This window comes from Helicoverpa zea, chromosome 2, assembly GCF_022581195.2.
Source record: "Helicoverpa zea isolate HzStark_Cry1AcR chromosome 2, ilHelZeax1.1, whole genome shotgun sequence".
NCBI classification, from domain to species: domain Eukaryota; kingdom Metazoa; phylum Arthropoda; class Insecta; order Lepidoptera; family Noctuidae; genus Helicoverpa; species Helicoverpa zea.
This window is the reverse complement of record NC_061453.1, coordinates 7,422,742-7,437,520: the sequence shown is the minus strand read 5'-3', so window position 1 is coordinate 7,437,520 and position 14,779 is coordinate 7,422,742. Positions and strand designations below refer to the sequence as shown.

At 37.7% G+C, this 14,779-nt stretch overlaps 2 protein-coding genes across 6 annotated transcripts; both read left to right on the top strand.

Annotated features, from left to right (window-relative positions):
* The first annotated feature begins 720 nt into the window (after positions 1–720).
* On the top strand, positions 721–7,011 carry LOC124638316 (opsin-1). Of its 5 annotated transcripts, none has more exons than XM_047175285.1 (9): positions 721–792; positions 4,556–4,718; positions 4,813–4,933; positions 5,013–5,130; positions 5,416–5,629; positions 5,708–5,855; positions 5,962–6,072; positions 6,160–6,326; positions 6,416–7,011. In XM_047175285.1, exons 2-9 carry the CDS (start codon positions 4,579–4,581, stop codon positions 6,540–6,542), a joined length of 1,146 nt encoding a protein of 381 aa, XP_047031241.1. In that variant the 5' UTR covers positions 721–792; positions 4,556–4,578; the 3' UTR covers positions 6,543–7,011. The 5 variants fall into 5 exon arrangements, with proteins under 5 accessions (XP_047031241.1, XP_047031209.1, XP_047031233.1 ...); XM_047175253.1 differs by lacking the exon at positions 721–792 and adding an exon at positions 908–966; XM_047175277.1 differs by lacking the exon at positions 721–792 and adding an exon at positions 1,020–1,191.
* A 2,680-nt stretch (positions 7,012–9,691) lies between these two features.
* Positions 9,692–14,528, top strand: LOC124644692 (cilium assembly protein DZIP1). Its single transcript, XM_047184204.1, has 9 exons — positions 9,692–9,731; positions 10,170–10,237; positions 10,390–10,557; positions 10,624–11,355; positions 11,566–11,829; positions 11,900–12,321; positions 12,419–12,569; positions 12,688–13,694; positions 14,093–14,528. The coding sequence occupies exons 1-9, from the start codon at positions 9,692–9,694 to the stop codon at positions 14,460–14,462; spliced, it is 3,222 nt and encodes a 1,073-aa protein (XP_047040160.1). The 3' UTR covers positions 14,463–14,528.
* The last annotated feature ends 251 nt before the right edge of the window (positions 14,529–14,779 follow it).

Here is a 14,779-nt window from a genome sequence, read left to right as displayed (position 1 = left end):
CCGCGCTGCGGTGCTCCGGCGGTCCCACGCGAGCTTGTCGTCGCAGATGGTTACTACGCTTACCGCCGCAGCTTTGGCTTGCTGGCCGGCTCCGCCGGCCAGCCTCAGCTGCGGCGACAAGCGTAATAACCACCTGCTCCTCAGCTCGCGGGCCGCCTCGCCCCTACGCGCCTACGCGCTTTTGAATTGCTCTCTAGGGTTGGGACAAACTAGACCACGTGGGGTCGGATTTGCAGCGATTCGTTTCTATTTATCCCTTCTAACCTAACCTATCCGAGTCGGGGTGCCCCATGCTCCGAGCTCGCTTCGTTCGCTCTTGTATCCTAAATTTGGGTCAATATTAATGGTTAGTGACCTTGAGGTGACGGTCGTGATTCTGGAGGTCAAGGTCGAATGACCTTGAAAGTCATAGTCAAGCCTACATTGGGAGTTTCTGGAATTCCATTGCATGACACTATTCCATTCCATCCATTCGCACCTTCGACATCGTTTTTACGACAAACGGTTGGTCGGAGACAAAAATCGTCCAGATGCTTTTCGCCATCGTTTTTACGACAAACGGTTGGTCGGAGACAAAAATCAGCCAGATGCTTTTCGCCTTATTTTTAGGTGTTCTATACGATAGAATCGAGAAAATAAACAAAATACAAAAAAATAAATTTTTGCAAAAATTTTCTAAGTCTTTTTTCCTCAGTGTCCCGTTACGTACACTCCAACCCCCTCTTTGCAACAAACAGCGCAAGTGAGAGAAAATTCAGAATATTGTAACTTTGTACATGTTGTTGTAGGCAGGTAGGTTTCCGATAGGGCCGCCGCCTAAGACCCTAACCGTCAGTTGCACAAAAGTCCATTAAAATAAAAGCTTCATTAAATCTATTGCTATCACTTATTATCTTGTTGACAGAGAAAGAGTCAGCAATAGATTTCAAGAAGCTTTAACTTTAATGGACTTTTGTGCAACTGATGGTAAGTTACAAAATTAACAATTCAATAACAGCTGGACATTTATAGATACTTCTTCCGAGAAGAAGTTCCGTCAGGACGCTGGTAAAACCGATGTTGGAAGCATTGTATTTAAAAAATATCGGATAATCATTTCCCGAGCTTTTTCCCAAACTGTGTTCCAGTCTGCTGTACCTGCCAGTATTTTACAAGGAGCGACTGCCTATCGGACTCAACCCAGTTACTCGGGTAATCCAACATCTTAATGCTATATCTAAACCCAATACCATACCTTGGTAAGACTGGTTGTCAGACTTACTGGCTTCTGACTACGCTTAACGACTATAGTTCGGCCATTCAGAGAATGCGTTCCTGACACGTCGCGATTGAACTGACTGAATTATAACATTCATTGATTATTGATATAATAATGTTGTTTTAATGCTCCTCAATTGTTAAAACGGTAAACAACCAGCAAAAATATTTTTATCGTAACTGCAACGCCATTGCAAAGTTACGTCGTCAGTTCAATCGCGACGTGTCAGGAACGCATTCTCTGAATGGCCGAACTATAATAATGCAAACTTGACTTTCCTTGTGCAAAAAACTTTAACAAGAGTTTTTAATCTTGTATGGCCCAATATTTATTGTAGGTACTGATGTATGTAGGAAGGCTAGACCTCTCTCTCCGCCTTCTATTACCTATGAGACCTACTCCCTTAACATACCTATTTTTTTTAATGGTTTACCATCTAAAGTAATATGCCAATTAATAGCAGATTTAACCTTATCGGGCATTCTGCTACTATATAATATAAGACGTTCGTATTACAATGACATTTCATTGGTTTGATATTCAGTTGGTATAGAGTAGTCTGGGGCCCGATTCTCCTAAGTTAATAATGTCATAATCGAATAGAAATCGAATCGCAATATGATCGCAATTGCAGTTTTAACCATATCGGGCATTCTGCTAGTAATATAAGACCAATCGTATTCCAACGACATTCGATTGGTTTGCGATTGGTCTGCTATTTTGGTGATTTTGGTCTATACGGTAGTTTGCTCTACAATCATATTGCAATCGTAAATCATTTTCAGACAAAATAATTCACTATTGTAAGACAGAAAAGGATAAAAGCGATTATTTAAAAGAAAAAATAGCGGAATGCCACATATACGCTTCAATCGTAATCGAGTCGGGATTGGATCGCAGTCGAATATGAATCGTACGTTGCTTAAGTAAAATTATATAGGAGAATCGGGCCTCTGCTCATATTGCAATCGTAAATCATTGGCAGACAATATTATTCATTATTTAATCACAGAAAAGTTTATTTAAAAGAAAAAAAATGTGGAATGCCACATACGCTTCAATCATAATTGAGTCGTGATTGGATCTCAGATGGACATCAATTGTACATCGCTTAAGTAAAATTAGCAGAATCCAGCCCCTGGCGTCACGATTTTGAAAGTCAGATCGGCAGGGCTCGGGTGCATTCACCCGATGATCAGTGTTTTAAGTCAGGTCAAATAGGCTATGAGGACTCTGTCTTTAATATAGTTTATCCATTTTCGGAATATAAAGCTACAGATATTACCTAAGGGGAAAAAAGGTGCGATGTAAATGCGACGACAGTTATCGGGTATAATCCTGTTAACGTAATAGACATGTAGATACTTACTTCTTAGTGGCCTCATAACGATATTAGCACAAGAAATGCAGGGATGTAATTTGCAATAACTGCATATTTTTCATTTAGAGACTTCAACTAGGTACTAAATATACTTATAATTAACTAGCCGTTTTCCCGCGGTTTCACCCGCGTCCCGTGGTAACTACTGCCCGTACCGGGATAAAATATAGCCTATGTTACTCGTGGATAATGTAGCTTTCGAACGGTGAAAGAATTTTTAAAATCTGTCCAGTAGTTTTTGAGCCTATTCATTACAACCAAACAAACAAACAAAGTTTTCCTCTTTATAATATTAGTATAGATATACAAAAAAATTTTGCCACGGCTTGGAACCAGGAGAAAAACTGGCATATAAGTTACGAATGCAAGGCAGCTGAGCCGACTCAAAATATCGTGCCGTTTTCACTAAGTTTTTATTCGTCTTTCTGCTACGTAGTACGAGTAGCTTTTAATAAGCTACCTCGAAAACATATCGACATTGTGTAGGTGTAGGTGGTCATTTTATCTATATCTAAACGCTCCGAAAGTACTGAACCGATTCGAAAAAATATTTTACCTACTGTTGAAAAGCTTGCTGCCTCCGGGAGGAAAAGAATTTGGATTCCCGCGGACCCGCGCCCACGTTCAAGGAGGACACAGGGGGGTTTTAGTCGGTAAGAGATCGGCACACCCCTCCACCTCTCCCTAGGAGGATTTCCCAAAAAAAAAAACACAAGGAATCTATATTTTATCCTAAAGTTCTATAGGACGCGGGGAAACCTAACCAAACATGCAGCATTTAGTGTACATTTAGCCTAGTATATCCAAGCAAAAATAACAAGTATCGAAATGTTTTTTCTTTTATTTTAGACTAGCTTCTGCCAGCGGTTTCACCCGCATCCCGTGGGAACTACTTACTTCCCGTACCGAGATAAAAAGTAGCCTATAGCCTTCCTCGATAAATGGGCTATCTTTTTTTTTTTTTGACCTTAATGACCCCCCCCGCTGTGGGTTAGCAGCGGTGAGGGAGTGTCAGACTCTTACTGACTAAAAACCGTCGTGTTCCGTCGTGGGCCTTTTATGTACCAGGGCCGCGGTATCTCTTTCGAACAACCCGCAGCATAAATGGGCTATCTAACACTGAAAGAAATTTTCAAATCGGACCAGTAGTTCCTGAGATTAGCACGTTCAAACAAACAAACTCTTCAGCTTTATAATATTAGTATAGATATATAATAAACCCGAATGTTGTTACGCCGGACGGTAGGCGACAAAGCCGTTGAATACACTGTTCAATCACATTCACCTAAAGAGGTGGATCATAATTCGTAAGTGCAACAGAAAATTTTATTAAAAGGTGACAAAATCAGGCAGCTATTGCGACCAATTTTTCGATACCCTTGACTAGATTAATGTTTTTAACTGCTTTTTAGGATAAGGTTTTACAACAAAATCTAAGAAATAGCAATTACTCTCTGCAATTATTCGGTCGGATTTAAATACTAAAACAGATCACTAAAGAATAAATACCTAAGAAGTAACAAAAGTCCAGCCCTGAAGAAAATTGTAACCAAGTACCTATTCTATAGATAGGTAATGTGTTCAACGTCTTAGATAAGTAGTCCTATATCTCATTATGAATATTGATTTTCTTCGCGACGTCAGTGTTAATCCTAGAGGAAACATATAAAAGACGTAGGAAAGCCGAGAGCGGCGAGTAGCCTCCACAACCACGGCAGTCCCGCCGCACCAAGGGATTGGTTAAAGTACATTAAAGACTGGAGTAGTTCGTTTCACGATTTTCTTCAGTATTTTTGTAGTAACCATCTCGGCGAGCATCCCTTAATTTTAAGTAGGTGCGACACGTCAGATTTGAGATTCAAATTAATTGTCATTTAGGATTGATTTGTTTTACATACGTTTGTAAAAATTCAAAGGTGAAGGCATCAAGACATCAAGGATGTCGCTGACTCTGGATCCCGGACCCGGCATAGCCGCCCTGCAAGCATGGGGCGGCCAGGTAGCGGCGTATGGCGCCTCAAACCAAACCGTCGTGGATAAGGTGCCACCCGATATGCTTCACATGGTCGATCCTCACTGGTGAGTGTAAAACATAATTAACTAACGTGACTGTATAACAAAAGTTGCTCCAGTTAATTTATTTTGAAATCCAAAATATTTTTTATAAATGTAGGTACCAGTTTCCTCCAATGAACCCGCTTTGGCACGGACTCTTGGGATTCACTATCGGCTGTCTCGGATTCATTTCTATTTCTGGCAACGGAATGGTCATCTACATTTTCATGTCAACGAAGGTATATTTATTCCTTTTTATCTGCATCATCTAATCTGTTGATATTTTTTTTACTAAGCCCTATATTTATTTCTTGGCAGAGTCTTAAAACTCCATCCAACTTGCTAGTGGTTAATCTTGCTTTCTCCGACTTCCTGATGATGTGCGCGATGTCTCCTGCTATGGTAGTTAACTGTTACAACGAAACATGGGTATGGGGTAAGTATTAAGTATATATTATAGTAATATATTCCTTACTAATTCTAGGTACACTTAAATATGAAAGTAGGTAACTCAGTCAGGCTTTACGCCAAAGCTACTGAGCCGATAGAAATTTTTGTTGCACGGGTAATCTAAAGCCTAGGAAAGGACTTTAAGAAGGCCAGGTGCTTAAAAAGAATCTCCCTTGAGACGCGGACGGAACCGCGGGGAAAAGCCAGTTGTGTATAAAGACGCTAAGTATTTTGTGTTTTTTTGTTTCTAATTTTGGTTGTCTTCCTTTAGGTCCTCTCGCTTGTGAACTTTACGCTTGCGCTGGCTCTCTATTTGGTTGTGCCTCGATTTGGACGATGACAATGATAGCTTTCGACCGCTACAATGTCATCGTAAAAGGTATCGCCGCCAAGCCAATGACCAACAATGGGGCTCTTCTACGTATTCTCGGCATCTGGTTGTTCTCACTTGCATGGACTCTTGCTCCTTTCTTCGGCTGGAATCGGTAAATGTTTATGGTGACCTTGTGAAAATGCTTAAGTCCTGAGAAGGTACGTTTTATATATGCATTTCAATATTACAGATATGTGCCGGAAGGGAACATGACTGCGTGCGGTACCGACTATTTGTCCAAAGATTGGTTCAGCCGAAGCTACATCCTAATCTACTCCGTATTCTGTTACTTCATGCCTCTTCTGCTGATCATCTACTCTTACTTCTTCATTGTCCAGGTAACATTTGAAAAGAATTCCTGATCTCAACAATTTTAATGATCCTCTGAGTGAATAGTACTTAATCAATACCTAAGAATATTATACCAATTTATTTTGTATTCAGGCCGTAGCAGCTCACGAGAAGGGGATGAGGGAACAAGCTAAGAAAATGAACGTAGCTTCTCTGAGGTCGTCAGAAGCAGCTAACACAAGCGCCGAGTGCAAATTGGCAAAGGTACTCATAATATTATGATGATCAATTTATACACTTTTACCCAATTTACTCTTATTCTTGTATTTTATATTGCAATTTACTTTCCAGGTAGCGTTAATGACCATTTCACTGTGGTTCATGGCGTGGACACCATACCTTGTGATAAACTACACGGGTGTGTTTGAAAGCGCACCCATTAGCCCTCTGGCTACTATCTGGGGCTCACTCTTTGCCAAGGCCAACGCTGTTTACAATCCTATTGTATATGGCATCAGGTTTGTGTTTTCGTTCAAATTATTAGTGAGGCACTTAAATATTAAAAATCTTTATAAAGTCACATAAAATAAAATAAAAATCGTTTCAGCCACCCGAAGTACCGCGCTGCGTTGTACCAGAGATTCCCGTCACTGTCGTGCCAGGCTTCGCCAGACGAGACCGGCTCTGTGGCGTCCGGGGCCACCGCCGTCTCCGAGGAGAAGCCTGCCGCCTAGGCAAGCCACCTGGCCTTATCAACGACAAACCTCTACGACTACGGCTACGCTGCTCTATGGACACACGATTTGCCAAAGCGATATTATTTATTATTTTTATACGCAAACATTTTACATTTGTACAAAGCTATAAACTCGAGCACAGAGCGTGTGCTGGTTGCAAAATATTCAGGTTGTCCACCCTACAAATCGGCACTTGCGTATTTTGAGTTCACGTTTTGGGTATCGAGTTGAACTTGCACACTTTTCTTATAGGTACCTAACATTTGCCTTAAATATAAGTCGACGACATATGAAAAAATACAAAAAAAAAAAACAATCAGCGGTATGTCGTCAGGCTACCCCGTTACCCATGAGACTGCTCCTCTTAGATTTAGGCATTGCTCTTAGAAATTTCAATGATGAAACAGGCTCTGTATCTTGGACTAATAAAGTTAAGCAAGCAAAGTGGTTATTATAATCACATTAATCACTGTTTTACTTTCTACCCTTTAAGAGCGGGAAGCAGAATTCGCTCTTTACTTTTTGACTAACGCGCACTCGCGGCGTATTACTGGAAATCACAGTGAAGCAAACCCGCTGCTTCTCACCCCGCTGCCACTGTAATTGCATACTAACATTTATCTTAATTGTTTATACACAAATAAAACTTTTGCAAGACTAATTTAGTTTTTGGGAGGTCTCGTATGCATTGCTAATGCAACGCATGTTAAAACGGACTGCAGTTCACGAAAGTTAAGAAAAGCGTTGACCATTTTTATATTTACCTACTTAGAAGTAGAAGCAAAATATTTTTTTTTTTAATTTAATCAAAAAATAATTGAATGTCCTTTGAGAGCCACCAACCTTATTGTGCCGTGTAAATGGTAGGTATATTTTGAGAGTTTAGCGTTAGGTGCATATACATATATTAGATATTACAGATTTCTATGATGGGGCGGTGTGGATGCACCATTATGATATCGAGGATGCATGCTTCAAGCGGTAAAAAGGTTTTTCGATGTTTTACCCAAGTTATTATTCGATATCGAAGCATTCGTAGCCATTTGATTCGAGGGTTCTTAACAAGTTCCGAAAGTAATTCGAATGCAATCCGATATACTGTTAAATTTTGCCTTAAAAAGTTTATTGGATTACATTTAAATTGTAAGAGCCTTAGGAGTAAGACAAATACATAAAAAGAATAGTAGGCCAAAAAGCATAAAAAAATCAACCAAACTTAAAAACTGTCCCTAGACTTTTAACTCTAATATTGATGAATTTGAAATAATGCCAATAAAGAAAGTCGTCTACCTACTGCCTATTCTATAAATATTAATAAATACATTTACATACATACATGCTAGTAGGTATATGTGTAGGTACACACCTGCCTACCTATATAAAACATGATGTCATACAATGAGATCCAAAGTATATTTTCAATTTCCATAGTCAAAGTAATCTAAACTCAATCATCTAAACTCATACGATAGACACTCAGGATAGTCACGACTCGGTGAATCGGTGCCACTGGCGCTGCACTGTTTGCGTTGCTCATAGATGTAATATAATAAACAAGATTGCGCACGCTCAAAATAATTTACGAAAATGAACTCTATTCCAACGCAATAAGGTATTAAATTTGTTGCATAATACACAGAGGCAAATCCGAGCCGAGAGGGATAGTTAGAACGGAGGCCGTTTGTCTCTTTCTAACACCTTGCCAGCATAAAAAATGTTGTGATCAACAGTTTTGTCTTCCCCAAAAAACAATTGAATCACATCTATTTTTATCTTATTTTAACAATTGTAAGTCAACAAATTAATAAAAATCGCATTAATTTATTATACGAATAAATTATTTATATAAATTATTATTCTTAAAACATAAACAACATAAATTTTTATTTTGTTTTTTTTTTTTTTTTTTTCTAGCGGTAACCCTGAACATTCTTGGCGCGTAATCAGCATTTAAAATTTTGTTTATATTTTTTGTATTAAATCAATTTAAACTATTTAAATGGTGAAAAAGTGTTGCGTTTATACTTGTAAAAGTGAATCCTATGGTGGTTGCAATATATCGTTCCACAGGTTAGCTAATAATAACATTTTCGTAAACCAAACAACTAGGGTGCCCATGAATTCTTGTAATGAGTGGAGATATGGGTGATGGATTTTAAAACTGTTGTACTATTGTTATAGCTTCCAAAAAATGAAGAAAGGCGACATAAATGGCTCAGCAGTCTATATAAGAAGTAGAAATAAAAAAAAAAAAACAGTCTTCAATTCGAATCTTCCTGCTTTTATACTGCTAATTCCCGCTAATTATTAAAAGCCTTTATAAGTATCTTAAGGTCACAAACTGCGTAAGTTAAAACTTCAATACCAATCTGCGTTTAATAATCTTAGCAAATTCGGATTTGTCTCACATAGCTTAATCTCATAGTCACCCTATTAGAAAGGGACAGACAGCCTCCGTACTAACTGTTTCATTCGGCTCGTTTTTTGGGTTTATGTGCGCAGTCCTGTTTACTAATAATATGTCTATGGCGTTGCTATTGGTTGCTATTGTGTTGCTAGGCAACGAATAAAAACAAACAATCCTATTGTATTACTTTTTTCGGCATTTTGTTGTCTCTCTGGACGTTGTTGAGTGATTTCGCCGATTTCCAAAATTCGCACAAAGCGCTACTGTTCGAAAAAAAAATGGCGCGCCGCTGCGCCAGATGGCCGAGTTCACAAGATGTTTTTTTTTATGACTCATTGGTAACATAAGCAATCTCAAGTGTTGTTTTTGTTCAAGCTAATGAATGACTCTTTCAAGTGGTATCAGGTTTTTGTTAACATTGAGCTTCGAATGTTTATATTTTTAGATGTAAACAATGACTAGTTAAAAAAAAAACATTGTTTGACCTTGTACAAAAGAATGTTTTTAAAAGCTGAATTATTAAACCCTTAGGTTAAAACTCGCTTGCACACACAAAGACTATATTCTTATTGTATAATAACACCGTAATTAATACAATAATACGTACAAATAACCGAAATAATGATTAAATTACAAGGACAATCTTCCGCCTAACGCGCGAAAACCAACGAACGACTGACTTTGACATTATTTTTTCAATCCGAATGAACTATTGTGGAACTATTGTCGTATTCTTAGCATGAAGAAATGTATTAAGAATCGTGTAGAAAAGAGAAAAGGTATTAAAACACCGTGTAATAGAAAGAAACAAATATATTGTGATGTGTATCGCACTGGAACGCAAAAAGGGACAAAAGTCACTTGGGTGCGCTTTACTGTCAAAACGAAAAAGGGACAAAAGTCACTTGGTAGCGTTTGAGCGGTTAATAAAAATAACTTACAACCATGGCGTGCAAAACGTCATTCGAACTACATCACCATTTTCCCAAGTTAGCAGAAGAATCTGGTTTTACTTTTAACACACATAAGCCTCGTGTTCGTATAGACTGGAATAAAATAAGTAAGTGCCTACTATAAGTCATTAAAATAAGATTCAATTATTATTAATCATCATAAGCATCTGAACCGAGACATTTTTCCAGTTGAAGGTTTTGTTTATCTAGCAATAAATTAATCTACTTACCTGACTTTATTAAAAGTTTATTTGTTTGTTACAGGACTGATCGATATAGATAGTTTAATTAAAGATAGAAAATTTGTTATTATCGAGCAACACTTAAATGATGTGAGGACCAATTTTATCTAAACGTTTTATGAGTTCTTAAGTACCTAGCTATTTCTCGCAAATTCCCTGTTTCCAGGGGCTATGTCACCCAGCTGCAAAATATTAAACTTTACCTATAACCAATATAATAAAGCTGTAATCTTTTGGCACAGATATTAGATTGCGTGATAGAATCTGAATTCGATGTCCGTATACTGGACGAAGGTGTTCTGAAACTGTTCAGACTTGCACAACTAGCTGTTGAGTACCAACAATTCTGTCGACATTATCTAGACCGCAGCGTCTACGTATTGCGAGAAGAAATAACATCATTAGCACAGGTACCTAATCATAAAAGATAAGATACAATTTATTGCCAACCAAACCATGAATTTATTTTATTACAGGAACTGGATACATGCAAAAAAGATCTCAGAGAAAAGGATGACGAAATACGAAGACTAAGAAAGAGATCTAGACATAGTTTTAAAACTCCGTTGCCATATGGAAACGATAATATAGCAACTATGATTTTAAAAACTCTATCTCATAAAAGCGACATTTTCCCGTCAACATCGAACGATATGCTTCAGTATAACAAATGTAATTATTGCGACAAAGTATTTTTGAATCAACTTTACCTTAAAAGTCACATATCTAGACGACATTCAAACGTCATTGAGCCACCCCAAAGAGATATACAAGGAGAGGCTACAAACCTCGAAAATACAAAGTTAAGCGCTGAAGTCAATGAACTCAGAAATAAAATAAAAGAAATGGAATTACTTATTGATAATTCAAAAAACCCTGTTAATACAACAGTCATAAATGAAGGACCCTCGAATATTAGCAATAAACCCCAAGAAATCAAGAAAGACATGAGAGATGCTGAAGTATCAACCAACAACGAAGATTACTTACTAAATAAGATCGCCGAATGGAAAAAAGAGGAACATGAAAATTATAATAAAGAAATGGATAAATTAAAAAACCAAATTATCGAGTCCATCAAAACTTTTAAAGAGAAAGATGCAGAATCACCTGTTTTAGGTAATCCAAATGCAGTATTGGAATTACAAGAAACAATTAAACAACAAGGTGCTCAAATATTAGCTCTCAAAAAGGAACTTCACGAGTCGGTGAGTACCAAAAAATGCAAATATTCAAGTAGAGTCAGATTGGCTAGACGATGTAACGTGCCTTGACAACTTATTTTATCAAAGTTGATAACGATTGCTTGCATCATTTTCACTTACCAATTTTTATATGTATATACCTAAGCATCGTGATACATGTATACCTACCTACCTACCTACTACCTACCTATCTTAGATGTGATTTTATTGCAGAGATTAAAAACAGAAAAAGACAATGCTGATCGAAACAAAGAAGTTGAAGCTCAAGTGTTACTTTGGTCTAGCCGCGCAGAGGCTCAATCTAAGCAATATGAACTATTGCTTCAGAAATTAAACGATGTTGCTAAAGATGCTAGAGAATCCCGCGCTCTTGCAGAGGCGGAGAGGGAACGAGCAGCTCAACTACAAGTATTATTGCAACAAAGCGCAAAAGTTAACATAAATAAAAATGTAGAAAGTAATGATGAACAGCCTACAGTAAGTAACTATAATACAATGAGTTAATACGGAGTCCTTAAATTCTATGATTAATTATTTTGGATTTCAGACTCCCAGCAAAAATACGACAAACGTCAACCTTCCCAGTACAAGAAAGAAGCCCATAAAAAAGAAGACGAACACAAATCAATCTGATCAAGAAGCTAACCGACAAACCCTAGAAAAGCTACACCGCAAGGCACAAGAACTGTTAAATACTGGCTCTATAACATCCAGCTCTTCGGACATCTCAAGTATGGAGAATGACAAGCCTGTTGTAATGAAGCCTAAGGACGTAAGAGGAATTGCTAATCATAAAACAGAATTGTCCAATAGACTCAAAACTACGGAAGATAAACCTCAACAAACGTTAAATGCACATGATTTCAAGATTTCAAATACGAAGGCAACAAAAACAAAGAAAGAAAAAACAAAATCTAATCACGTCAAGATAACAAAAGAGGCAAATTTACCAAGTGTCAACCCTGGAAGGTAAAGAATTACTTATTAATTTGTTTTCTGACTCAAAAAATTAAAGTTACAAGAGTGACTGTTCTCTAGTTTTATTAACTGCTTACATTCCTTACAGCCCGCTAAAAATAGTAAGAGCTAAGATAACTGAAGAGGTGAACAATCGTTTAGTGTCAGCTGGTGTGGATCCTCTTAAACCTAGACTCCCTCGAAGTGTGTTCCAAAAACAACGTTTACAAATACACCAGCAGCAAGAACTAAAAGCTAAGGTAAGGTAACGAATGCAGATATTTTATAGACATTTTCTTTCTGTTTGGAGAGTAGGTAATTGAATAGATTAAGTAGTGTTAAATCTTTATTTAAGTATATTTTTTACTGTTATTGCAGATAAATTCTGCCCATGAAAAAGTGAGACATAAAATATTGGCTTATTTAGATTCAAGTACAACAAATGTAAAGAAGGAAGTTACTCAAGTACAGGACTACGTATCTCCAACAAAAGCAACAAAACCTTTCAAAAACTTGACAACTGTTATATCCAATGTCAGGTCAAAAGCCTTATCCCTGGTTAAACTTAATGACCCTAACGTGAAAGATAAGCGTAAATCGCTGAACGCTGAAGTCGCAAAACGCGCTATGTCCTTACTGAGAACTCCCCCAGGGTCAACATCTACCAGTCCAGTTGCTACGAAGCGTAGTCCCTTGAAGGATTTTAATATCAAACGTAACGTTCCTCACAAAACTTTAAATGCGCCCGTAAAAAGAGATCCCGAAGTCAATGAAGTGAAAAGTAAAGGCAATGATCTTAAACATAATTCTCACAACACGCAACAAAAGGTCTCCAGGATTAGTTCGGAAGATGGCTCTGATGAAAGCGATCATAAATATTACAATACAACGAGTAGTGTACAGCAAGCATCCAAATCTATCGACAGTTTGATAAAATCACCTGCACGAAGACCTTCTTCCGCGGCTGCTGACTACAACCACACTGTCAAAAAATATACAATCAGTGATGATAGCCTGCTACGCACGCAATCGGCCACTAGTCTGATTGAGCGACCGTTGGATTCAAATGGAATCAGTAACAAATTACCTCTCAGAAATAGTGAAAAAAGCAGTGACGAAGCGGAATCGTCGATAGACATTCCGGTAAAAAAATATGATTTGGAAGATAATACCCAAAACACTATAAAACAAACAAAAAGTGTTTTAAAAAATGCTAGCTCCACATCTTCTTTAAATAAGAAGAAAGTTATTTTCGATATGGATGCAATCCAAATGAAATCCGTGAGTGCATCACCGTCCCAAAGCATTACAGAAAAAAGTGATGGCAATGAGAAGTATGAACTGGGATTAGTTAACCTCGATGGTGAAGAATGGGATATTTCTAGGTAAGTAGTTGACTACATAATTAAGCAAACTCATATTTATAGTTTACCTATTTACGCACTCGGCAGCCGAGATGTCATAACGCAAAATCTCCTAAGAAAGTAGCGCGCCAAAATGCCGGTGTTCTTGGGACGACTATGAAACTCGCCTATTATCTTCAAAATAAAATCAATCATTCAAGACCGATCTTTGTCAAATTGGTTTTAACAAGGAATCAGACCGCTCCGTTAGTTCTAGATTAAGTAATCTGGTTACTGATCACGCCTACCGTACCTACGTTACTTGACCTACAAGAAAACGCCTGACCTACCTTCCTTGTGGCATCTTCGCAATCTCTCATTCTCTGTGAATTTAATATACCTACCTACAGAAATTGACAGGCATTCTATATTGTTTACAGTATCGAAAACGAACCACTGAAAAATGACACAAAAATCCAACAAAATATAATTCGCACGACAAGTCCGAAGATTGCAGAATTAAAAGAAAAAATCGAATCCCAACTAGCACGACGTAATGACACTCCGACTGCTCCACTCGTTGGAGCTGTAGACGTCTTGGCTGGCTCTATGGGGAAAGCTGCAAGTTTAGCAGGTAGCAATACTAGTCTCGGCAGTTCCATTTTAGATGATTCTGAAAGTGTACCAGTAATGAATCACAAAACCTATGTTAAACCTAAACCAATGAGAGTTGCCGCTAAAGACGAAAGCGACTTGGACATCTCAGAATTTAGCATGGACGGTATAGTTAATAAGAATGAGTCTTTTTGATTGTATAATTAAGTTTAAGCGAAGGTATCGAATTAGTGCCTAAGTGTTTTAATTTATACCTACAAATAAATAATTTCTTTCTTATTCTGCCTGTTCAATTAACGCAACCCAGTCTGAAAAATTTGGAAATATACTTCTATAATAAAGAGGAAATATTTGTATGTTTGTTGATCCCCAAAGGCTCCGAAACTACTGAACCGATTAGAAAAATTCTTTCACCGTTGCGAAGCTACATTATCCCTAAGTTACATGCTATATTTTATCCAAGTACGGGCAATACTGGGAAATCCGTTTGTTGCCCGTGGTACTACCAATAG